We start from the raw sequence: 25,388 nt of genomic DNA, 5'->3' as shown, positions 1-25,388 counted from the left end.
AACTAGTAAATAATAGAAGAAAGAAAATAGAACAATAACAAACCAAATTCTTTTGAAAACTGATCTAGTTATAATATATCAATAAAATATTATAAGTTGTATATTTTTACCGAATAAAATATACTATTTTCATGAGTTTTCGTATGAAAAAGTTAGATATTGATCAACTAAGTTATCAATATAATCAAAATATATTACGTATTTTTCTATCCTATTGATAAATTAGTTGGCCGATGCCAAACTTTATCAAGAAATGTACATCTCGATCATATTAATAAACGCCAAACTTTCTCAAAAAAACATACATTTGGATTACGTTGATAAACTAATTAAGCAAACGCCTAACTTTTTTATCAAAGGAAAAACTGAAAAAATAATGCACGTGGCTTTTTTTTTTTTAAAAAAAAAATTAAGTATGTCGAGTTTAGTGAATTCCGACCCCTCCAATTAATAACATTTGAATTTTCCGCCCTCTAATTCTCCATCAAAACAATAACATACACATCACCCCCCTACTTGTTTCTCTCTCTATCCAGTATCCCCCTCTCTCGATCTTTACGGCTTCAAAATCTGTATCTATTGATCTTCATAAGCCTCGATTATCGCTAACTGATTTCGCTGTCGATTCAGTTTAGGGATTTACAGATCTGTTTTTCGGTTCAATATGTTTTGGAAGCTCACACAACTTTCCTGTTCTCCGGTATATACTTCATTTATCTACTTTTACTGCTCTTCCTTGTTCTATTTCTATTATACCAAAACAAATTTGAATTCGTTGGCATGGTGAAGAGTTTGTTGTGTTAGAGTTGTGTTAGAGTTGAAGTGTAATTCGATTATTATTATATTATTTTGTTCTAGTTGCTATCTTCTGCTGTTTTTTTTTTTTTGGGTTAATTTTTGTTTTTAACTACTATTTGCAATTTATTGTACTGGTTTATCTACTTTTAATGCTTTCCTTGTTATATTCCTATTATACGAAAACAAATTTCATCTTTTAAGCATTTTTTTTTTCAGTTTTGGATTCAGTATTTGTTTCTAAATTGGTGTTGGATTCGTTAATATGGTGAAGAGTTTGTTACTTGTGTTAGAGTTGAACTTTCGTGCTCATTTATGAGCTGGAGAAATGTAATTCAGTTATTATATTATTTTATTGTAGTTACTTTCTTGTTACTATCTTCTGCTTTTTTTTTTTTTCAAAATTTTCCGTTTTTAACTATTTGCTATTTATTGTACTGGTTTATCTACTTTTAATGCTTTCCGTGTTATATTTCTATCATATGAAAACAAATTTGATCTTTTAAGCAATTTATCCGTGCTGGATTCAATATTGTCTTTTCCGGATTAGTGTTAGATATGGTGCAGAGTTTCGTGCTCATTTATGAGTGGAAGAAATGTACTTCGATTATTATATTAATATGTCGCAGTAACTGTCCTGTTAATATTATTGTTTTTGTTACTACTTGCTATTTATTGTACTCCATCGGTTTCATTTTAGTTTGGCCATGTTGATTTGACACTCTCATTAAGAGAATATTTATTAGAGATTTTTTTTTAGTAAAGTAACCTTATCAAATGTGCTTTGGAAATCTATTATATAGTCAAAGGGGTAGTATTGAAAGAAAATGCTAAACTTATCATGAAATTATAAATTGGACATGTAAATTGAAACGACTAGTTTTAGTAAGAAGGCCAAGTAAATTGAAATGGAGGGAGTATGTCTACACGCTCTCTACCTCTAAGCTAGGGATAAGGTGTGTGTATACTCTACCCTCTCCAGATCCCACTTTGTGGGATTATACTGGGCATGTTGTCGTCGTTCTCGTTATCGTTGTTATGAGTGGATAAATTTGGTGTGCAAGTTGTGAACTGGAATTTACTTCAGTTTCATTCAATTACGTATTGCTCATTGTATGTAGTTACTGCATTCTCACTTACCTTGGTTGAGTAATTTGCTTTCTTTTTTTGTAACTTCCAATCTAATTGGGGTGGCAATATATTTGTTAAGCAATTTTTTTGATGGAAACAAGTTTGTTCGGAAATGCGGTGGGATTCATAAGAGAATGGTCACATTACGCAAATTCAGGATCATTCCTTTCAAATCCAAACACAAGAATCAATTAGAAAAAGAGGATGTTTTATCAGTCCCTAAACTATTTTGTTATATGTGTTTATTAGATAAATTCCAGTATTCTATTTCTTCTATTGAGGATGGACATTGTTGAGGGTCTATGTCATTAATAAGGTGTTTGATACGGAGTATTTTCAGAATGCTTAATTCTTGATTGCACTGGCAAATGTCACCTGCTCGTCGGATTATCTCATTATGCAACTTTCAATTATGTGATGTTCTTCGAAGCCACATCATTTTCATAGCCCTCTTTATTGTATTATATGGCTAGTTGCATTATTCTTCTCAACTCTGGGCCGTTTATTTTGAGGCAAAATGTCTGTTCATTTTTCGTGCAGTCTAGCTGTTAAATTAACTGCAATATGTATTCACTACGTTTACTGATAGAAAAAAATGCAATCTTTATTTTGTGGTCTGAGCTTTGGTTTTCATTTAAACTTGATGCTCTAATTGTTGAAATATATTTTCCATGTAAGTCAAGGTTGAAGAAGTGTTAGACAAGGAAAACTTCACATTGGAAGAGCTTCTTGATGAAGAAGAGATAATCCAAGAATGCAAAGCTTTGAATAGCCGCCTGATAAATTTGTAAACATCCTCCTATCTTTAAGCTTATTATTTTGAAACTGCAGTACTGTTGATAGTTTCAGTTTGATAATCAATTGACATACTGTTTCTAGGGAAGTAATTAATATCCTAACCAATTATTAGTTCCATTAATAATTTCAAAGCTCATTGAGAGACTATGATTATTTGATTTTAGTTTGAGAGACAGAGCTCAAGTTGAGCAGTTGCTACGATACATTGTTGAAGAGCCTTCCGAGGATGCTGATAGCAAATGGAAGTTTAAGTAAGTTATGACATAACCAAGTTTCATTATCATGTCATTATTTATTTAATGTACACGCATATCCAATATTTGTAATTTTGGCAGTACTTCTGAATGCTGTTTCACACTGTAGGTTCCCTTTCATTGCATGTGAGATATTCACTTGTGAAATTGATGTCATCCTTAAGACTTTAGTGGACGATGAAGAGGTACTGTATTCACAAGATACACTTTTATGCATAAAAAATGCAGTTCTGGTCTGATAATTTGGTCGTTTTTCTATTGTGGTGCAGCTAATGGATTTGCTCTTTTCATTCTTGGAGCCCAACCGTCCTCATTGTGCGTTGCTTGCTGGGTATTTTAGTAAGGTATAACTCAATTCATCCACATCCAACCTATGTGAAAAATATTCCTTTGTCCTTTGTTGTTGAAATGTTATTTGGATGAAACTTTACATGTTTTTGATGAACACAGGTTGTGGTGTGCCTCATGTTGCGGAAGACTATTCCACTTATGAATTATGTCCAGGTTGGTCTGATAAATTCTATGAAATTTGTACTTTGTAGTTTTCAATTTAGCTTCTTTTTTCCTACAAAATGCATGTTGTGCTTGCTAAGATATTTTGTCTGGTAAAAGACATCCTAGTTGAAGGATAAGTATTTATTTTGTCTGGTAAAAGACATCCTAGTAGAAGGATAAGTATTGTTAGATTTAAAGAGTGGCTAGTCTTTTTTTAGTATTCACAATATTGGTATACAGAGGATTGATATAGCAAAAACTAACTTTTGTTTGGGAATTGAGCGTAGGTGTTTGATTGATTTTTACCACTAGGAAACAACAGAAGGTATTGTTTGCCTGGTGAAAATTATGCATGTAGACTAACAAACTCCAGGAGCAATGTTAAAGAAATTTGACTGGTATGATTTGATTAGCTAGTTGTATTTCTCATCAGATTATGTATAGTTAGGCAGCATTTTGAAAAGAGGCTGCGGGATTGGTTTACTCGTCACGCCTACATGGATCTTATGGTCACAAAACCTGACTGTCAATGAAATTTTTTCGTCGTGATGATAAAGGGTTAACTAAATAACATGACATTAACTTACAAATATAATCTCATTCTTCTGTTCTTTTGCTTTTCAATAGTATTCTCAGTTGGCCCTGATATAAGGACTTTTTTTCATGTCATTTTAATATTTTTCTTGAATATGTATTATGGTTATTGTTACTGTCCTGTTATTTTTGGACAGTATTGGGTCTGCAAATGTTGTTTTTGGCAGTGGAAATCCATCTTATCTCAGTGTGGGTCTTGAATAATGGCAAGTTCTGCGACTTCTTAATCTTCCTCATCTTGCACTGTCTGGTTCTAAGTTTTCTTTGCTCACAAAAAAGAAAGACTTTTGGTATTACCTAAAAGTTCTTCTACATTCTTGCAGAGCAGCCCAGTTGCGCTGCTGGAGATCCTTACTATTCTAGAACATCCAGTTATTCCTGTTTCTCCTCCCCTGTGCGGCCTTATTTTTTCAAAATTCAGCTCGTTATGTCTCCATTGCTTGCTCTTTCTCATTTTGCCTTCTTCTCTTGTGGCACCTGCTTTTTTGCTTTCTGTCCCTTTTTCAGTTATACATACAATCACCCTGTTTATATCTTTAGCCTAGCCTATCAGAAAACTTGAAGATTGAAAAGATAAATAATGAAAATCTCTGCTTCTAATAGTTCCCCACCCCCACTTGTGAGATTACACTGGGTTTGTTGTTGTTGCTCTGCTTCTAATAGTTTTCTCCACATTGTCAACTTGCTAAAACCTAAGTTGCTCGGACTCTCCAAAAATGTTGCCACACCCATGTCGGATCCTTCAAAAATACACTATTTTTGGAGGATCCGACACGCACCCGTAGAAGACATTCTTGAAGAGTCCGAGCAACTTAGGCTAAAACTATGTGTTACTTGTTAGTAGCTTCCAAGTACTCTGCGGTCTTATAGTTTGGTCATTCTAAGTATGTTCTTAAGCCTGTCTTGTTTAATAATAAGTTAAAAATTGTCGAACTTTTCGTGGGCACAATTTTCTGGTGGAATCTTTTGGAGGAATAAAGTCGTAATATATTTTGTTTTATGTTCTTGTACGTCTTTATTGAAATGGTTAATGGCTGGTGGAGCTAGGAGGTTCATGAGTTTAAACTTGCTTAAACTAGTGAAGATAAAAAGCTGCTTTCAATTCCCCCTTCGGAATAATGGTTTTTTAAGCATTAAGCATCCTTATTATTGGGAGGGTTGATATGTAGGAGATCATATCTAAGTCTTCCTCCTGTTTCTTATACATGGTAAGTCGCTGATGGAGCTAGAAATGTCGCGACTTCAATTTTTGCCTAACTATATATGGTACAAATGTATGGAGTCCCTCTTGGAATAATTTTGCTTGAAGCATCTTGATAATGGGAGGTACATTGGAGACCATACCAGTGTTTGTAGAATGCTAACATAGAAATGAAATTGATTTTATGTGCAAGGGCACAACTTTATGACACAGATTTAGGTGTTTGTGATGTTTTTTTTCTCTTTCCCCTCTAATAATTTATATTTACATTGTTTTTTGGTTGCAGACCCATCATGATGTTTTCCGCCAGATGGTAGATTTGATTGGTATTACATCCATAATGGAGGTTTGTAGCCTGGTTTTCCATTTTATCATCGACCACTATCTTTTTTATTTGTGCTTCATTATTTGAATGTATATTTATAAATAAATAGACTGAGAATTACTTAGCGAGAAGAAAACCTTTTTCTCTGATGAACTCTTTCTTATAGGTTTTGGTGCGACTTGTAGGCGCTGATATCTACCCCAATACTAAGGATGTAATGCAATGGTTGGCTGACAGCAATTTATTAGAAATGATTGTGGATAAATTGAGTCCCTCTGTAAGTCCAAAATAGATAGCACTTTTTTGCGTTGGTTTTGGTGATATATAATGCACTACGATTAAGAATATATTGATTGTCTATGTATTGGGCATATGGTGCATTAAGTAATCTGGGTTTTCTGACTTGATTCTGTCATTTAGTGTCTCCCTGACTATGTTTTTCGTTGGTAGTGCCTATTAGGGGTGGGCGTTCGGTAATTCGGTTCGGTTTTGGGTTTTTTCCTCGATTTTTTCGGTTATGGGATATTGTGTACCGAAAATCGAACCGAATTATTTCGTTTCGGTTCAGTCTATGCTATTTTCAGTTCGGTTAAAATTCGGTTTAATAATTTCGGTTTTGGGCCTATTTAATGGTCCTGTTTAACAACATTTCGGTTAACTACATTTTCTAATCTAAAGCTAATTGTGCCTGTTTAAGTCCGTGTATAGTTTAACTCTTTTTTTTTTTTTGAGAAAATACCCTATTACCCCCCTGAACTATACTCAAAACGTCTGTAACACACCTCAACTTAAAGGGGATCCTATACTCCTATTACCCCTGAACTAGTTAAAAGTGTAATTTTGACACTCTTAGTGCCTACGTGGCAGACACGTGTGCCTACGTGGACACTTCTGTGTGTTGTGCCACATAGGCACTAAGGGTGTCAAAATTACACTTTTAATTAGTTTCGGGGTAATAGGACCCCCTTTAAGTTGAGGTGTGTCTCTGCCGTTTTGGTTATAGTTCAGGGAGTAATCGGGTATTATCTCTTTTTTTTTTTATAACCATTTTTATTTTGTATATAGTTTAACTATATTTTTATCTCACCAATTAATGTTGCATATCATGGAAAGAAAGCTAAGTTACTAACATTGTGATTTACATTTCTGATTTGGGATTTGTCTAACATAACGGTGAAAAGAAAATGATATGAAGACTCAATTATTGAACCCACGACTCTATACATTGACATCAGACAGGCTATCAGCAAAGACAAACAAATTAGAGAACTAATTTAACATTCAAGATAAAAAGGTATTTAAATGTTTGGAGCAAGCGGGTGGCTTTATGCTCTTCACTCGAAGCTCCATATCATTGACCTTTCACATAAGCATATATGCAGCTCTATAACAAATGTAAAGTACATTAACCATGTGGACTTAGGCAGTTAGGCATATTGCCAATAGGCCTACAGGCTATAGGTCTATTAAAAAGAGACCAAATCTCAATATTAGCTGTAACTGGCTAACAACAACATACTTAGCGACAATACATTACTAATAACTTCTCAATATTTGCCTTACTAGTGACATCAATAGGCGATAGGTCAATAACAGTTAGGACTTGGGCCTATTGCCAATAACACTAATACACTATAACAGTAACATCAACATACTTAAACAGTAGAACTACCGAAAAGGCGGAAACTGTAGCAATGTAAGAACATAATTGCAAAAATAGTAGCAGCTTAAAAGGCTAAAATAGTTGCAACCCACAAATAAACAAAATAGTAGCAACAAGAAGTCTTAAAAGTTAAAATTCGCCTAGGGAGAATCATCTCAATTCTCAAGTGTTTAAAGATGAATCAACTTGTTCTCGTCTTTCATAAAACACTTCTTGAAATGCATACACAACGAAAATGCGCCACATCTTATCGGATGACAATTGAGGATTAAGCCACATGTCAAGCATCTTGCTTTACGCAGTTCTTCATTGTCTTGAATTACCCCATAATATTCCCAAATAGCCGAGTAAACTTTAATCTTAGACTTAAGAGGCATCACTTGAAGTCTTGAACCTTCAACGTAAAGCCAAACATTAGAATATAACTTACAATTTATAAAAGAATATAACCAAACAGATAAAGTATTGAGCTCACCAATCATCACCACTGCTAAGTACTAGCAATTATACATCAACAATGCAAGGTCATCTCTAAAACAAAATTTAACAAATATGTTATACTACACACAAATAAGTATTTTATTTTTTTTGCAAAAACACACAAAAAATACAAAGTCTTACCAAGTTCAAGTTTCTCCAGAAACTCCAAATTTTCTTCAACACAAATAGGACTAGTCTCTTGTCTAAGTCAATCTTGAACACAAATGAGGCTTGCACATATTTAGAAACATTTAGAAGTCAATGAACTTCTAAATGGATCAAGAATACGACCGCGAGTACTAAATGCACATTCCGATGTCACACTTGACATTGGAATAGTCAATACATCACGAGCCAAGTGTGAAAGAACCGAAAATCTAGGAGAATTAACTTTCCACCAATTTAAGATATCAAAATCCTCAGATTCAGATTCGGATCTAAGCTCGGGCACAAGCTTTTGGTCTTTACCAAGGTATTTATCCAACTCCGATTTAGTACCTCCGGTACTACCACAATCTTTCGACTTCTTTATGTGAAGCTTATTTCTCAAAGTGTTTGTTTTCAAACTTTGAGATAGAATAGAATTAGATGAATCAGAGTCAGATGAGTCAGAAGAAGTGTATCCTGATGAAGATGAATTATTTTTAGAACTTTTTGAATAGTTTCTTACATAGAAAGCAAATAAATTCTTCAAATAAGTTTCTACTTCATTACTTACTTTCTTTCCCGTTTCTTTCCTTAATAGTTCTTCAAGCGCAAAACTAACATACTCAAACTTATTATGGGGATCCAACATAGAAGCAACAAAAATCATTTTGTTCATCTTTTCAGGAGTCCCCTAATAAGTGTTGAACTTTTGTTTCATCCCCTTGGCCATTTTGCGCAACTCAACATCACTTGTTATACATACTTTCAAATAAGCATCAAGTTCACATATATCCTCAAAAGGAACATTACAAATGACATACCGTGAACCTGAAACCTTTAAAGTGAGCTCATAAAATCTTTCAAGAAACTTGATGACATTCCTAACATTTACCCAATCATCAGTTTGAATTGGATCTGCAACACGACCATCTTCACAAACATCATCAGTAGAAAGATAAGAATTAAAGTTATCATCATAAAGATCAAATCTCTCAAAAGTTTTCAAAAGCTTTCTCAAACTTTTCTGTTGCCTCCAACATCAAACAGGTGGAGTTTCACCTAGTAGGCGCATCCAATGATAACATCTTTTTGCATTCTATCTTTTGTATTTCATATTTTGTGAAGTTCCTTGTTCTTGCAAGAGAGGATCTAACATACTTGACCATTTGCCTTACCCGTTTGATAGAAGGACCAATTTCTTTCAAACCATCTTACACAATTAGATTAAGTATGTGAGCTATACATCTCCCGTGGAGATGTTTACCATCCATCACATTAGTTCCCCGAATATCTAACTTCTTAGACAATGCGAAAACAACAATATTATTTGAAGCAGCGTTGTCAACCGTAACAGTGAACATATTGTCCAAATTCCAACCAAGCAAACAATTACTAATACACTCCGCCAAATGCTCACCTTTATGACTAGTGATGGGGTAAAATTCCAATATTCTTTTATGAAGCACCCAATCTCTATTAATAAAGTGAGTTGTCAAACACATATAGTTAATCCTTTGCACTGATGTCCATGTGTCTGTTGTAAGACAAATTCTTGGTTGCATTTCTCTAAAAGTAAGACAAATTCTTGGTTGCATTTCTCTAAAAGACCTCTTCAAGCCTAGTCTCAATTCACCATAAACATCATAACAATATCTTGTTATTGTTCTACGGAATCCAAAACAAAGATTGGGTTTTACTCGTAAACTTCTTAAAGCCTTCATTCTCGGGAAGGAATCCACAAAGGATTCCTCGGGAGAATATTGGAAATTTGAGCAAGAGGTAGTTAGGAGAGCTTTAGTCGAGATGATAATTGTAGATGAACTACCATGTAGCTTCGTAGAGAATGGAGGCTTTAAGAAGTTTATGAGTAAAGCTCAACCTTTGTTTCAGATTTCTTTCCATAGAACAATAACAAGAGATTGTTATGATGTTTATGGTGAATTGAGACTAAGCTTGAAGAGGTTTTTTTAGAGAAATGCAATTAAGAATTTGTCTTGCAACAAACACATGGACATCAGTGCAAAGAATATTAACTATATGTGTTTGACTGCTCACTTTATTGATAGAGATTGGGTGCTTCATAAAAGAATATTGAATTTTTGCCCTATCACTAGTCATAAAGGTGAACATTTGGCGGTGTGTATTGGTAATTGTTTACTTATTGGAATTTGAACAATGTGTTCACTGTTACTGTTGACAACACTGCTTCAAATAATGTTGTTGTTTCCGCATTGTCCAAGAAGTTAGATATTTGGGGAACTAATGTGATGGATGGTAAACATCTCCACGTGAGATGTATGACTCACATACTTAATCTAATTGTGCAAGATAGTTTGAAAGAAATTGGTCCTTCTATCAAACGGGTAAGGCAAATGGTCAAGTATGTTAGATCCTCTCTTGCAAGAACAAGGAACTTCACAAAATATGAAATACAAAAGATAGAATGCAAAAAGATGTTATCATTGGATGCGCCTACTAGGTGAAACTCCACCTGTTTGATGTTGGAGGCAACAGAAAAGTTTGAGAAAGCTTTTGAAAACTTTTGAGAGATTTGATCTTTATGATGATAACTTTAATTCTTATCTTTCTACTGATGATGTTTGTGAAGATGGTCGTGTTGCAGATCCAATTCAAACTGATGATTGGGTAAATGTTAGGAATGTCATCAAGTTTCTTGAAAGATTTTATGAGCTCACTTTAAAGGTTTCAGGTTCACGGTATGTCATTTGTAATGTTCCTTTTGAGGATATATGTGAACTTGATGCTTATTTGAAAGTATGTATAACAAGTGATGTTGAGTTGCGCAAAATGGCCAAGGGGATGAAACAAAAGTTCAACACTTATTAGGGGACTCCTGAAAAGATGAACAAAATGATTTTTGTTGCTTCTATGTTGGATCCCCATAATAAGTTTGAGTATGTTAGTTTTGCGCTTGAAGAACTATTAAGGAAAGAAACGGGAAAGAAAGTAAGTAATGAAGTAGAAACTTATTTGAAGAATTTATTTGCTTTCTATGTAAGAAACTATTCAAAAAGTTCTAAAAATAATTCATCTTCATCAGGATACACTTCTTCTGACTCATCTGACTCTGATTCATCTAATTCTATTCTATCTCAAAGTTTGAAAACAAACACTTTGAGAAATAAGCTTCACATAAAGAAGTCGAAAGATTGTGGTAGTACCGGAGGTACTAAATCGGAGTTGGATAAATACCTTGGTAAAGACCAAAAGCTTGTGCCCGAGCTTAGATCCGAATCTGAATCTGAGGATTTTGATATCTTAAATTGGTGGAAAGTTAATTCTCCTAGATTTTCGGTTCTTTCACACTTGGCTCGTGATGTATCGACTATTCCAATGTCAAGTGTGACATCGGAATGTGCATTTAGTACTCGCGATCGTATTCTTGATCCATTTAGAAGTTCATTGACTTCTAAATGTTTCTAAATGTGTGCAAGCCTCATTTGTGTTCAAGATTGACTTAGACAAGAGACTAGTCCTATTTGTGTTGAAGAAAATTTGGAGTTTCTGGAGAAACTTGAACTTGGTAAGACTTTGTATTTTTTGTGTGTTTTTGCAAAAAAAATAAAATACTTATTTGTGTGTAGTATAACATATTTGTTAAATTTTGTTTTAGAGATGACCTTGCATTGTTGATGTATGATTGCTAGTACTTAGCAGTGGTGATGATTGGTGAGCTCAATACTTTATCTGTTTGGTTATATTCTTTTATAAATTGTAAGTTATATTCTAATGTTTGGCTTTACGTTGAAGGTTCAAGACTTCAAGTGATGCCTCTTAAGTCTAAGATTAAAGTTTACTCGGCTATTTGGGAATATTATGGGGTAATTCAAGACAATGAAGAACTGCGTAAAGCAAGATGCTTGACATGTGGCTTAATCCTCAATTGTCATCCGATAAGATGTGGCGCATTTTCATTGTGTATGCATTTCAAGAAGTGTTTTATGAAAGACGAGAACAAGTTGATTCATCTTTAAACACTTGAGAATTGAGATGATTCTCCCTAGGCGAATTTTAACTTTTAAGACTTCTTGTTGCTACTATTTTGTTTATTTGTGGGTTGCAACTATTTTAGCCTTTTAAGCTGCTACTATTTTTGCAATTATGTTCTTACATTGCTACAGTTTCCGCCTTTTCGGTAGTTCTACTGTTTAAGTATGTTGATGTTACTATTATAGTGTATTAGTGTTATTGGCAATAGGCCCAAGTCCTAACTGTTATTGACCTATCGCCTATTGATGTCACTAGTAAGGCAAATATTGAGAAGTTATTAGTAATGTATTGTCGCTAAGTATGTTGTTGTTAGCCAGTTACAGCTAATATTGAGATTTGGTCTCTTTTTAATAGACCTGTAGCATGTAGGCCTATTGGCAATATGCCTAACTGCCTAAGTCCACATGGTTAATGTACTTTACATTTGTTATAGAGCTGCATATATGCTTATGTGAAAGGTCAATGATATGGAGCTTCGAGTGAAGAGCATAAAGCCACCCGCTTGCTCCAAACATTTAAATACCTTTTTATCTTGAATGTTAAATTAGTTCTCTAATTTGTTTGTCTTTGCTGATAGCCTGTCTGATGTCAATGTATAGAGTCGTGGGTTCAATAATTGAGTCTTCATATCATTTTCTTTTCACCGTTATGTTAGACAAATCCCAAATCAGAAATGTAAATCACAATGTTAGTAACTTAGCTTTCTTTCCATGATATGCAACATTAATTGGTGAGATAAAAATATAGTTAAACTATATACAAAATAAAAATGGTTATAAAAAAAAAAAGAGATAATACCCGATTACTCCCTGAACTATAACCAAAACGGCAGAGACACACCTCAACTTAAAGGGGGTCCTATTACCCCGAAACTAATTAAAAGTGTAATTTTGACACCCTTAGTGCCTATGTGGCACAACACACAGAAGTGTCCACGTAGGCACACGTGTCTGCCACGTAGGCACTAAGAGTGTCAAAATTACACTTTTAACTAGTTCAGGGGTAATAGGAGTATAGGATCCCCTTTAAGTTGAGGTGTGTTACAGACGTTTTGAGTATAGTTCAGGGGGGTAATAGGGTATTTTCTCAAAAAAAAAAAAAGAGTTAAACTATACACGGACTTAAACAGGCACAATTAGCTTTAGATTAGAAAATGTAGTTAACCGAAATGTTGTTAAACAGGACCATTAAATAGGCCCAAAACCGAAATTATTAAACCGAATTTTAACCGAACTGAAAATAGCATAGACTGAACCGAAACGAAATAATTCGGTTCGATTTTCGGTACACAATATCCCATAACCGAAAAAATCGAGGAAAAAACCCAAAACCGAACTGAATTACCGAACGCCCACCCCTAATAGGCACTACCAACGAAAAACATAGTCAGGGAGACACTAAATGACAGAATCAAGTCAGAAAACCCAGATTACTTAATGCACCATATGCCCAATACATAGACAATCAATATATTCTTAATCGTAGTGCATTATATATCACCAAAACCAACGCAAAAAAGTGCTATCTATTTTGGACTTACAGAGGGACTCAATTTATCCACAATCATTTCTAATAAATTGCTGTCAGCCAACCATTGCATTACATCCTTAGTATTGGGGTAGATATCAGCGCCTACAAGTCGCACCAAAACCTATAAGAAAGAGTTCATCAGAGAAAAAGGTTTTCTTCTCGCTAAGTAATTCTCAGTCTATTTATTTATAAATATACATTCAAATAATGAAGCACAAATAAAAAAGATAGTGGTCGATGATAAAATGGAAAACCAGGCTACAAACCTCCATTATGGATGTAATACCAATCAAATCTACCATCTGGCGGAAAACATCATGATGGGTCTGCAACCAAAAAACAATGTAAATATAAATTATTAGAGGGGAAAGAGAAAAAAAACATCACAAACACCTAAATCTGTGTCATAAAGTTGTGCCCTTGCACATAAAATCAATTTCATTTCTATGTTAGCATTCTACAAACACTGGTATGGTCTCCAATGTACCTCCCATTATCAAGATGCTTCAAGCAAAATTATTCCAAGAGGGACTCCATACATTTGTACCATATATAGTTAGGCAAAAATTGAAGTCGCGACATTTCTAGCTCCATCAGCGACTTACCATGTATAAGAAACAGGAGGAAGACTTAGATATGATCTCCTACATATCAACCCTCCCAATAATAAGGATGCTTAATGCTTAAAAAACCATTATTCCGAAGGGGGAATTGAAAGCAGCTTTTTATCTTCACTAGTTTAAGCAAGTTTAAACTCATGACCCTCCTAGCTCCACCAGCCATTAACCATTTCAATAAAGACGTACAAGAACATAAAACAAAATATATTACGACTTTATTCCTCCAAAAGATTCCACCAGAAAATTGTGCCCACGAAAAGTTCGACAATTTTTAACTTATTATTAAACAAGACAGGCTTAAGAACATACTTAGAATGACCAAACTATAAGACCGCAGAGTACTTGGAAGCTACTAACAAGTAACACATAGTTTTAGCCTAAGTTGCTCGGACTCTTCAAGAATGTCTTCTACGGGTGCGTGTCGGATCCTCCAAAAATAGTGTATTTTTGAAGGATCCGACATGGGTGTGGCAACATTTTTGGAGAGTCCGAGCAACTTAGGTTTTAGCAAGTTGACAATGTGGAGAAAACTATTAGAAGCAGAGCAACAACAACAAACCCAGTGTAATCTCACAAGTGGGGGTGGGGAACTATTAGAAGCAGAGATTTTCATTATTTATCTTTTCAATCTTCAAGTTTTCTGATAGGCTAGGCTAAAGATATAAACAGGGTGATTGTATGTATAACTGAAAAAGGGACAGAAAGCAAAAAAGCAGGTGCCACAAGAGAAGAAGGCAAAATGAGAAAGAGCAAGCAATGGAGACATAACGAGCTGAATTTTGAAAAAATAAGGCCGCACAGGGGAGGAGAAACAGGAATAACTGGATGTTCTAGAATAGTAAGGATCTCCAGCAGCGCAACTGGGCTGCTCTGCAAGAATGTAGAAGAACTTTTAGGTAATACCAAAAGTCTTTCTTTTTTGTGAGCAAAGAAAACTTAGAACCAGACAGTGCAAGATGAGGAAGATTAAGAAGTCGCAGAACTTGCCATTATTCAAGACCCACACTGAGATAAGATGGATTTCCACTGCCAAAAACAACATTTGCAGACCCAATACTGTCCAAAAATAACAGGACAGTAACAATAACCATAATACATATTCAAGAAAAATATTAAAATGACATGAAAAAAAGTCCTTATATCAGGGCCAACTGAGAATACTATTGAAAAGCAAAAGAACAGAAGAATGAGATTATATTTGTAAGTTAATGTCATGTTATTTAGTTAACCCTTTATCATCACGACGAAAAAATTTCATTGACAGTCAGGTTTTGTGACCATAAGATCCATGTAGGCGTGACGAGTAAACCAATCCCGCAGCCTCTTTTCAAAATGCTGCCTAACTATACATAATCTGATGAGAAATACAACTAGCTAATCAAATCATACCAGTCAAATTTCTTTAACATTGCTCCTGGAGTTTGTTAGTCTACATGCATAATTTTCACCAGGCAAACAATACCTTCTGTTGTTTCCTAGTGGTAAAAATCAATCAAACACCTACGCTCAATTCCCAAACAAAAGTTAGTTTTTGCTATATCAATCCTCTGTATACCAATATTGTGAATACTAAAAAAAGACTAGCCACTCTTTAAATCTAACAATACTTATCCTTCTACTAGGATGTCTTTTACCAGACAAAATAAATACTTATCCTTCAACTAGGATGTCTTTTACCAGACAAAATATCTTAGCAAGCACAACATGCATTTTGTAGGAAAAAAGAAGCTAAATTGAAAACTACAAAGTACAAATTTCATAGAATTTATCAGACCAACCTGGACATAATTCATAAGTGGAATAGTCTTCCGCAACATGAGGCACACCACAACCTGTGTTCATCAAAAACATGTAAAGTTTCATCCAAATAACATTTCAACAACAAAGGACAAAGGAATATTTTTCACATAGGTTGGATGTGGATGAATTGAGTTATACCTTACTAAAATACCCAGCAAGCAACGCACAATGAGGACGGTTGGGCTCCAAGAATGAAAAGAGCAAATCCATTAGCTGCACCACAATAGAAAAACGACCAAATTATCAGACCAGAACTGCATTTTTTATGCATAAAAGTGTATCTTGTGAATACAGTACCTCTTCATCGTCCACTAAAGTCTTAAGGATGACATCAATTTCACAAGTGAATATCTCACATGCAATGAAAGGGAACCTACAGTGTGAAACAGCATTCAGAAGTACTGCCAAAATTACAAATATTGGATATGCGTGTACATTAAATAAATAATGACATGATAATGAAACTTGGTTATGTCATAACTTACTTAAACTTCCATTTGCTATCAGCATCCTCGGAAGGCTCTTCAACAATGTATCGTAGCAACTGCTCAACTTGAGCTCTGTCTCTCAAACTAAAATCACATAATCATAGTCTCTCAATGAGCTTTGAAATTATTAATTGAACTAATAATTGGTTAGGATATTAATTACTTCCCTAGAAACAGTATGTCAATTGATTATCAAACTGAAACTATCAACAGTACTGCAGTTTCAAAATAATAAGCTTAAAGATAGGAGGATGTTTACAAATTTATCAGGCGGCTATTCAAAGCTTTGCATTCTTGGATTATCTCTTCTTCATCAAGAAGCTCTTCCAATGTGAAGTTTTCCTTGTCTAACACTTCTTCAACCTTGACTTACATGGAAAATATATTTCAACAATTAGAGCATCAAGTTTAAATGAAAACCAAAGCTCAGACCACAAAATAAAGATTGCATTTTTTTCTATCAGTAAACGTAGTGAATACATATTGCAGTTAATTTAACAGCTAGACTGCACAAAAAATGAACAGACATTTTGCCTCAAAATAAACGGCCCAGAGTTGAGAAGAATAACGCAACTAGCCATATAATACAATAAAGAGGCTATGAAAATGATGTGGCTTCGAAGAACATCACATAATTGAAAGTTGCATAATGAGATAATCCGACGAGCAGGTGACATTTGCCAGTGCAATCAAGAATTAAGCATTCTGAAAATACTCCGTATCAAACACCTTATTAATGACATAGACCCTCAACAATGTCCATCCTCAATAGAAGAAATAGAATACTGGAATTTATCTAATAAACACATATAACAAAATAGTTTAGGGACTGATAAAACATCCTCTTTTTCTAATTGATTCTTGTGTTTGGATTTGAAAGGAATGATCCTGAATTTGCGTAATGTGACCATTCTCTTATGAATCCCACCGCATTTCCGAACAAACTTGTTTCCATCAAAAAAATTGCTTAACAAATATATTGCCACCCCAATTAGATTGGAAGTTACAAAAAAAGAAAGCAAATTACTCAACCAAGGTAAGTGAGAATGCAGTAACTACATACAATGAGCAATACGTAATTGAATGAAACTGAAGTAAATTCCAGTTCACAACTTGCACACCAAATTTATCCACTCATAACAACGATAACGAGAACGACGACAACATGCCCAGTATAATCCCACAAAGTGGGATCTGGAGAGGGTAGAGTATACACACACCTTATCCCTAGCTTAGAGGTAGAGAGCGTGTAGACATACTCCCTCCATTTCAATTTACTTGGCCTTCTTACTAAAACTAGTCGTTTCAATTTACATGTCCAATTTATAATTTCATGATAAGTTTAGCATTTTCTTTCAATACTACCCCTTTGACTATATAATAGATTTCCAAAGCACATTTGATAAGGTTACTTTACTAAAAAAAAATCTCTAATAAATATTCTCTTAATGAGAGTGTCAAATCAACATGGCCAAACTAAAATGAAACCGATGGAGTACAATAAATAGCAAGTAGTAACAAAAACAATAATATTAACAGGACAGTTACTGCGACATATTAATATAATAATCGAAGTACATTTCTTCCACTCATAAATGAGCACGAAACTCTGCACCATATCTAACACTAATCCGGAAAAGACAATATTGAATCCAGCACGGGTAAATTGCTTAAAAGATCAAATTTGTTTTCATATGATAGAAATATAACACGGAAAGCATTAAAAGTAGATAAACCAGTACAATAAATAGCAAATAGTTAAAAACGAAAAATTTTGAAAAAAAAAAGAAGAAAAGAAGCAGAAGATAGTAACAAGAAAGTAACTACAATAAAATAATATAATAACTGAATTACATTTCTCCAGCTCATAAATGAGCACGAAAGTTCAACTCTAACACAAGTAACAAACTCTTCACCATATTAACGAATCCAACACCAATTTAGAAACAAATACTGAATCCAAAACTGAAAAAAAAATGCTTAAAAGATCAAATTTGTTTTCGTATAATAGGAATATAACAAGGAAAGCATTAAAAGTAGATAAACCAGTACAATAAATTGCAAATAGTAGTTAAAAACAAAAATTAACCCAAAAAAAAAAAAACAGCAGAAGATAGCAACTAGAACAAAATAATATAATAATAATCGAATTACACTTCAACTCTAACACAACTCTAACACAACAAACTCTTCACCATGTCAACGAATTCAAATTTGTTTTGGTATAATAGAAATAGAACAAGGAAGAGCAGTAAAAGTAGATAAATGAAGTATATACCGGAGAACAGGAAAGTTGTGTGAGCTTCCAAAACATATTGAACCGAAAAACAGATCTGTAAATCCCTAAACTGAATCGACAGCGAAATCAGTTAGCGATAATCGAGGCTTATGAAGATCAATAGATACAGATTTTGAAGCCGTAAAGATCGAGAGAGGGGGATACTGGATAGAGAGAGAAACAAGTAGGGGGGTGATGTGTAAGTTATTGTTTTGATGGAGAATTAGAGGGCGGAAAATTCAAATGTTATTAATTGGAGGGGTCGGAATTCACTAAACTCGACATACTTAATTTTTTTTTTAAAAAAAAAAAAGCCACGTGCATTATTTTTTCAGTTTTTCCTTTGATAAAAAAGTTAGGCGTTTGCTTAATTAGTTTATCAACGTAATCCAAATGTATGTTTTTTTGAGAAAGTTTGGCGTTTATTAATATGATCGAGATGTACATTTCTTGATAAAGTTTGGCATCGGCCAACTAATTTATCAATAGGATAGAAATATACGTAATATATTTTGATTATATTGATAACTTAGTTGATCAATATCTAACTTTCTCATACGAAAACTCATGAAAATAGTATATTTCATTCGGTAAAAATATACAACTTATAATATTTTATTGATATATTATAACTAGATTAGTTTTCAAAAGAATTTGGTTTGTTATTGTTCTATTTTCTTTCTTCTATTATTTACTAGTTTCACGAGTCTTGTACTAAGCCCGAACCAAAATTTAAAGTGTAAAAAAATACTAATTTTAATTTTAAACTATAATTTGTATTATGTATATTTTCTTACTTTATAATAAGTATAATCTAATGATATGTTAAATGATTTTTGTTGATAAATTTTTATAATTATTAAAGGTGTTCATCACGTAATTGGATAATTTTAAATAAACTAGTATTTGTGAGGAATAAAGTATTATTATTAGAGAATTAGAATGTATCAAAAGGCTACAAGTAACTCGATATTTTATATAATGATATGATTTAAAATATTTAATAATTATGCTTTGATTAAATCATAAATAGAAAAAATATTGATACTTTTATAAATTTACTAGTATGTAATTTCTTAGTTATAGCTAAAAATAAATTTATTCTGAAATTTTTACAACTTATAATGTCTTCTTGATATATTATAACTACATCAATTCAAAACAAGGGCGGACCTACATATATTTTCGGGGTGCTCCGACACTCAGTAAACTCGATGCGGGATAGGTACAATTACATAAAAAATATACAAAAATAGGTATAAAAGAGATAAAAGCACCCACTAAATCTTAAGCTTCTCCACTAAGGGATGTCTAAGTTCGAACCTTGTTAAGGTAATTTTTTTATTTTTTTCAGCTTTTAAATTTTTTAAGCACCCACAATCCATAAATTCTGGGTTCACCACTGATTCGAAAGCATTTGGTTTGTTATTGTTCTATTTCTCTCTTCTATTATTTATGTTGGTATAATATTAAATTTGCGTGGTTTAAAAAGTTAGAATGGAAAAGTTTCTATTTTCTGATGCATGATAAATGAAATCTATCCTTTTGAACATATTCATAAAGTTAATAGTAAAAAAACATCTAAGTAAAAATAAATTCTCATTTTTTTACATTGTGTTTGTCTGAATTGCGGGCAACTTGCCCGAACTACTGCTTAATTAAATAATGAAAAGATTGCCTTTAAATTTTAAACTTCGAAGTTTATTGCTTAAGATGGAAAATATTCAAATTAAGAAAGTTTGACAGAGTTTTTATGTTGAAAAGTACTCAAAAAATTTAGTATATATGACACATATATTCGTGCATTTCCATTAGAGTGGAAGCATCTATGTTATCTACTATGTAGGCATGCAACCTTAAACTTTAGATAATTAAGCTCCAACGCAACAAAATAATGACTCCTACTAATTAAGAATGATAGTGACGGTCAATTAATATTGGGGTAGCTAGTGATGAGATTTATCCATCTAGGGCCCAAATGATGTGACTCCATATACTTTTATCCAAAATGAAGTCATTTGCCACCTGTTCAAATTAAAACACTTTATGCTGTACTAGTATAATGGCTTTAGTCAACTTGTAATTCAGTATTTAGTACCATTATATTACTTATAAAACTAGAGGTGTATGGCCGTGTCAATACGGGTCCAACATTATGGATACTTTTGAGCACTAAAATTTAACATGCATAGGGCACAAGATATAAATATAAATTTACAGACTTAAAACGATAGTTTTTTATATAATAACTATTTGACAGCACTTGCGAAAGAGCCAAATTGTATAAGATAGTTATGTATAATTTTTTTCCACATGATAAGAAACACTGATGTTGTCCCATAGTCCGTTATTTTGATTGTTGATGATAACATTGTTGGGTTCGAAATCGAAAGGGTGTCATGCGAAAGCTATTAATTACAAACTATTGAGATGATAAATCAGACGAAAAAAAACAATACTAAAAATATAATATTATTATATGATTTGGCCAATTGGCTTAAATATAAAATCTAGTATTAAAAATAATATTAAAAAGACATAAAACTAATGAGAGAGAAAATCTATCCCTAAACGAAACTCTTGAAAAGACTACATTGTGGATGCTAGTGGGTCTTCTATTTATAAATGTCCAAAATCTTTCCTCCAAGAAAGAGGTTAGCCAAATACAACAATAACAACATACCAAGTATATTCCCACATAGTGGGGTCTGGGAGGGTAGAGTGTACGCAGTCCATACCACTACCTCTAAAGAGGTAGAGAGGCTGTTTCCGATAGACCCCCAGCTCAAGTTAGAAGACAGCATACAAAAGCATGAAAATCCTAGAACACAATAAAATAACAACAGTACAACATCCACAGAAAATTGCACGTTGCCAAACACAAGACTCCAAAGTCCACCTAAATACTGACAACGCCTCAGCCACACCCTTAACCCTCTATCCTAATGTTATTCCTTCATATCTTCCTATCCAGGGTCATGTCCTCAGTCAACTATAACTACTCCATGTCACGTTTGATCACTTCTCTCCAGTATTTCTTTGGCCTACCCCTACCCCTCTTGAAGCCATCCAAGGTCAACTGCTCACACCTACGAACTGGGACATCCTTGCCCCTCCTCATCACATGACCAAACCACCTCAACCTCACTTCCCGCATCTTTTCCTCCACCGACACCACTTCCACCTTCTCCAGAATAATATCATTCCTAACCTTGTCAATCCTAGTGAATCCACACATCCAATGCAACATCCTTATTTCCGCCACCTTCAGCTTTTGGATATGAGAATTCTTAACGGGCCAATGCTCCGCTCCATACAACATAGCAGGCCGGACTGCAACTCTAAAGAATTTGTCTTTCAGCTTGAGGGGCACCTTCTTATCGCATAGAATTCCTGAAACGAGCCTTTATTTCAACCAACCAGCCCCAATACGGTGGGAGACATCCTCATCTATCTCTCTATTTTCCTGAATCGTAGACCCGAGATACTTAAAACTCTCCCTCTTGCAAATCGCTTGGGAATCCAACTTTACTAACACCTCCTGCTCTTGGCTCGAGTCACTACACTTGCACTCCAAGTACTCCATTTTAGTCCTACTCAATCTGAAACCTTTAGACTCCGGGGTTTGCCTCCAAACCTCCAGTTTATCATTAACCCTTTGTCGCGACTCATCAATCAAAACTATATCATCTGCGAAAAGCATACACCAAGGCACCTCACCTTGTATTTTTCGCGTCAACATATTCATCACCAAAGCGAATAAAAATGGACTAAGAGTTGATCCCTGGTGCAACCTTGTCAAGATCGAAAAATGCTCAGAATCACCTCCCACTGTCCTTACCCGAGTCTTCGCCCCCTCATGCATGTCCTTAATCGCTCTGATGTACGCTACCGGGACCCCTCTCGCCTCCATGCATCTCCAAAGAACCTCCCTAGGTACCTTATCATACGCCTTTTCTAAGTCAATAAACACCAAGTGAAGATCTCTCTTCCTCTCTCTATACTACTCTATCAGACTCCGCACAAGGTGAATTGCCTCAGTCGTGGAGCAACCAGGCATAAAACCAAATTAATTCTCTGAGATAGACACAATCCTCCTCAACCTCTGCTCCACCACCCTCTCTCAAATCTTCATCGTGTGACTCAACAACTTAATACCCCGATAGTTGTTGCAACTCTGAATGTCACCCTTGTTCTTATAACAGGGATCATCGTGCTTCATATCCACGCCTCAAGCATCTTTGCAGACATGAAAATATTGTTAAATAAGTTGGTCATCCACTTCAACCCTGACCCGCCAAAAAACTTCCAAAAATCTACTGGTATCTCATCGGGACCCATCGCCCTGCCCTTCCGTATCTTGCGAATGGCCTCACTGACCTCATCTACCTTAAAACGCCGACAAAAACCAAAGTCGCGACCCTCCCCGGAATGCTCCAACTCCCCTAACACAACACCTATTTCCCCCTCATCATTCAAGAGCCTATGAAAATAGGACTGCCATCTTTTTTTAATGAGGTCGTCCTCCACCAAAACCCTGTCATCCTCCCCCTAAATCATTTCACCTGGTCGAGATCACGACTCTTCCGATCTCTTACCTTGGCAAGTCTAAACATCCTCTTCTCCCCGTCTTTCTCCTCTAACTACTTATATAAACTTTCAAAAGTTGTTGTCTTAGCAGCCTGACTGCTAACTTAGCCTCCTTTTTTGCTAACTTGCACTCCTCTCTACTCACCCGTTTCTCTTCTTCATCTTTACTCTCAACCAACTTAACGTAAGTCGCCTTCTTCGTCTCAACCTTCTTCTTAACCTCCTCATTCCACCATCAATCCCCTCGATACCGGCCAGAACCGCCCTTCGAAACACCCAACACCTCTCTAGCAGACACCCTGATACAACCAGCAGCCCTATCCCACATACTATCCACGTCCCCTCTGCACTCCCACACTCTCATCCCCTCCAACTTCGCCCCAATCTCCAAAGCATTAATCGGAGTCAGGCTGCCCCACCTAATAGTAGGCCGACCCTTCCCACCTCACCTCATCATGCCTTTTTGGATAACCAAGTCCATCACCAGTAGTCTATGCTGGGTCGCAAGGTTCTCACTCGGAATTACCTTACAATCCTTACACAAAGCTCTATCCCCCTTCCTATGCAGCAAAAAGCCGATCTGAGTCTTGACTATCCTACTGCGGAAAGTGGCCAAATGCTCTTCCTTTTTTAGAAAGCTGGAATTCACTACCACCAACCCAAAGGCCCTCATAAAATCCAAAAGAGCAGCTCCCTCAGCATTCCTAACCCCGAACCCAAAGCCTTCATGCACATCATTGTACCCTAACGGCAAAGACCCGATGTGCCCATTAAAATCACCACCTATGAAAAGCTTCTCTAAACTAGGCACGCCTCTAACCACCTCATCCAAAACCTCTCAAAAAACTCTTCTTCTATTCCTCATCCAGGCCCACTTGTGGCTCATATGCACTACATAAGTTCTAAGTGACCCCCCCAAGGATCAACTCGATAGTCATAACCCTATCACTAACCCTTTTAACCTCTACTATCTGCTTCTGAAGCTCTTCATCCACTAAGATACCTACACCATTCCTCTGTCTATCACTACCTGAATACCACAACTTGTATCCGTCTACATCCCTATCCTTAGAACCTACCCACTTGGTCTCTTGGACACACGCAATATTAATCCTTCTCTTCCTAAGAATCTTAATCAGTTCTATGAACTTACCCTGCAGGGTGCCTATGTTCCACGACTCTACCCTCAAACTATCAACTCTCTTATCCCCTCCCTTTATACCTCGCACTTTGTATTTCAGAGCTACCCCAACACCAGCCCCCGATCCCACCCCTCGCCCCCATGATCTCTAGGAACCCCAGGACATGCCCCTATTCCACCATGAGCCACCCAAGCCACTACTCAACCCCAAAGTATAGCGGAGGCTACTAACAACAATAAGTTAGTAACAGTAAAAGGCACACTCAAAGCACAAAATGCAAGCAGAATTCAAGCACACCAGATGCTAGAAAAATAAAGAAATAAATATATACAAAACTAAGGGTCAAGGTGGAATACACCGAGGCCGATATAAAGCACTCTAATGGCCTAGCCCAAGGACAACAAAACCAATACTAACAAGCAATGCAAGAAATGACAACAGACAATCCCGACCAATTAAACCCCAGTCAAGATACAAGAGATAATAATGGAATAATAAGAAAAATAAAATAGTAAAAGTTAGAAGTCACCGGATTCCGTTTGTAGACCAAGTTCTCTTCTGCTGCAAGGTATGTTGGATCCCACCAAACGGATACAAAAAAAAAACTGGTCACCGAGATATTTGTCGCTGGAGCTTTGCCGGAGTGCTGCCAGAATCAGATCTAGTACTGCTGAAATCTGTTATAATCAGAACCGACAGGACCTTCAGATGGACCCGCCGAGCTCGATCGCTGGTGACTAGAACCGTGCGCTGCCTACGTCGCCAGGATCGAACAGAAGGTGACCTTGATCCAAACAAAGGCACTAGGTGATTCGAGTGCCAGAGAGAGACAGGCAAAGGGAGAGAGGAAAGGGTAGAAAGAATGGGGGAGAATCCTTTCCTGTTACCGACGCTCCGCCGTCGCCGGCGTCAGCCAGTCACGGGTTGGGTTGGGTTAGTAGCCGTTAGTTATAGTGAAAGAGAGAGAGGACTAATAAAAAAAGGTTAGCCAAAGGTTAGCCAAATATGAAAAATAATTATATTTTTTCTTTTAGGAAAAGTAAAAG

The 25,388-nt window shown here is 35.4% G+C and overlaps 2 protein-coding genes across 4 annotated transcripts; one reads left to right on the top strand and one right to left on the bottom strand.

The window, feature by feature from the left end:
- The first annotated feature begins 471 nt into the window (after positions 1 to 471).
- LOC124895614 (serine/threonine-protein phosphatase 6 regulatory subunit 2-like) lies at positions 472 to 6,367 on the top strand. Of its 2 annotated transcripts, none has more exons than XM_047406059.1 (8): positions 472 to 700; positions 2,610 to 2,713; positions 2,889 to 2,975; positions 3,088 to 3,163; positions 3,248 to 3,322; positions 3,429 to 3,482; positions 5,555 to 5,614; positions 5,779 to 6,367. In XM_047406059.1, the coding sequence occupies exons 1-8, from the start codon at positions 665 to 667 to the stop codon at positions 5,809 to 5,811; spliced, it is 525 nt and encodes a 174-aa protein (XP_047262015.1). In that variant the 5' UTR covers positions 472 to 664; the 3' UTR covers positions 5,812 to 6,367. The 2 variants fall into 2 exon arrangements, with proteins under 2 accessions (XP_047262015.1, XP_047262014.1); XM_047406058.1 differs by having other exon boundaries at positions 5,760 to 6,364.
- A 6,890-nt stretch (positions 6,368 to 13,257) lies between these two features.
- LOC124895613 (serine/threonine-protein phosphatase 6 regulatory subunit 2-like) lies at positions 13,258 to 18,850 on the bottom strand. 2 transcript variants are annotated; one of them, XM_047406057.1, is made up of 8 exons: positions 18,611 to 18,850; positions 16,592 to 16,695; positions 16,330 to 16,416; positions 16,142 to 16,217; positions 15,983 to 16,057; positions 15,823 to 15,876; positions 13,691 to 13,750; positions 13,258 to 13,526 (listed from the first exon to the last, which is right to left on the bottom strand). In XM_047406057.1, exons 1-8 carry the CDS (start codon positions 18,644 to 18,646, stop codon positions 13,494 to 13,496), a joined length of 525 nt encoding a protein of 174 aa, XP_047262013.1. In that variant the 5' UTR covers positions 18,647 to 18,850; the 3' UTR covers positions 13,258 to 13,493. The 2 variants fall into 2 exon arrangements, with proteins under 2 accessions (XP_047262013.1, XP_047262012.1); XM_047406056.1 differs by having other exon boundaries at positions 13,265 to 13,545; positions 18,611 to 18,849.
- Positions 18,851 to 25,388: the final 6,538 nt, after the last annotated feature.

This window comes from Capsicum annuum, unplaced genomic scaffold (assembly GCF_002878395.1).
Source record: "Capsicum annuum cultivar UCD-10X-F1 unplaced genomic scaffold, UCD10Xv1.1 ctg83255, whole genome shotgun sequence".
NCBI lineage: Eukaryota > Viridiplantae > Streptophyta > Magnoliopsida > Solanales > Solanaceae > Capsicum > Capsicum annuum.
This window is presented reverse-complemented; position numbering and strand designations above follow the sequence as displayed.

What these genes read in the sequence shown, in the direction of transcription:
- LOC124895613 (XM_047406056.1), bottom strand. Translation starts at nt 18,646, where the DNA reads ATGTTTTGGAAGCTCACACAACTTTCCTGTTCTCCG. An exon ending in CTTTAGTGGACGATGAAGAG is followed by an intron (nt 16,058 to 16,141) that starts GTACTGTATTCA and finishes ATTGTGGTGCAG; the next exon opens with CTAATGGATTTGCTCTTTTC. An exon ending in CACTTATGAATTATGTCCAG is followed by an intron (nt 13,751 to 15,822) that starts GTTGGTCTGATA and finishes TTTTGGTTGCAG; the next exon opens with ACCCATCATGATGTTTTCCG.
- LOC124895614 (XM_047406058.1), top strand. Translation starts at nt 665, where the DNA reads ATGTTTTGGAAGCTCACACAACTTTCCTGTTCTCCG. An exon ending in CACAACTTTCCTGTTCTCCG is followed by an intron (nt 701 to 2,609) that starts GTATATACTTCA and finishes ATGTAAGTCAAG; the next exon opens with GTTGAAGAAGTGTTAGACAA. An exon ending in CACTTATGAATTATGTCCAG is followed by an intron (nt 3,483 to 5,554) that starts GTTGGTCTGATA and finishes TTTTGGTTGCAG; the next exon opens with ACCCATCATGATGTTTTCCG.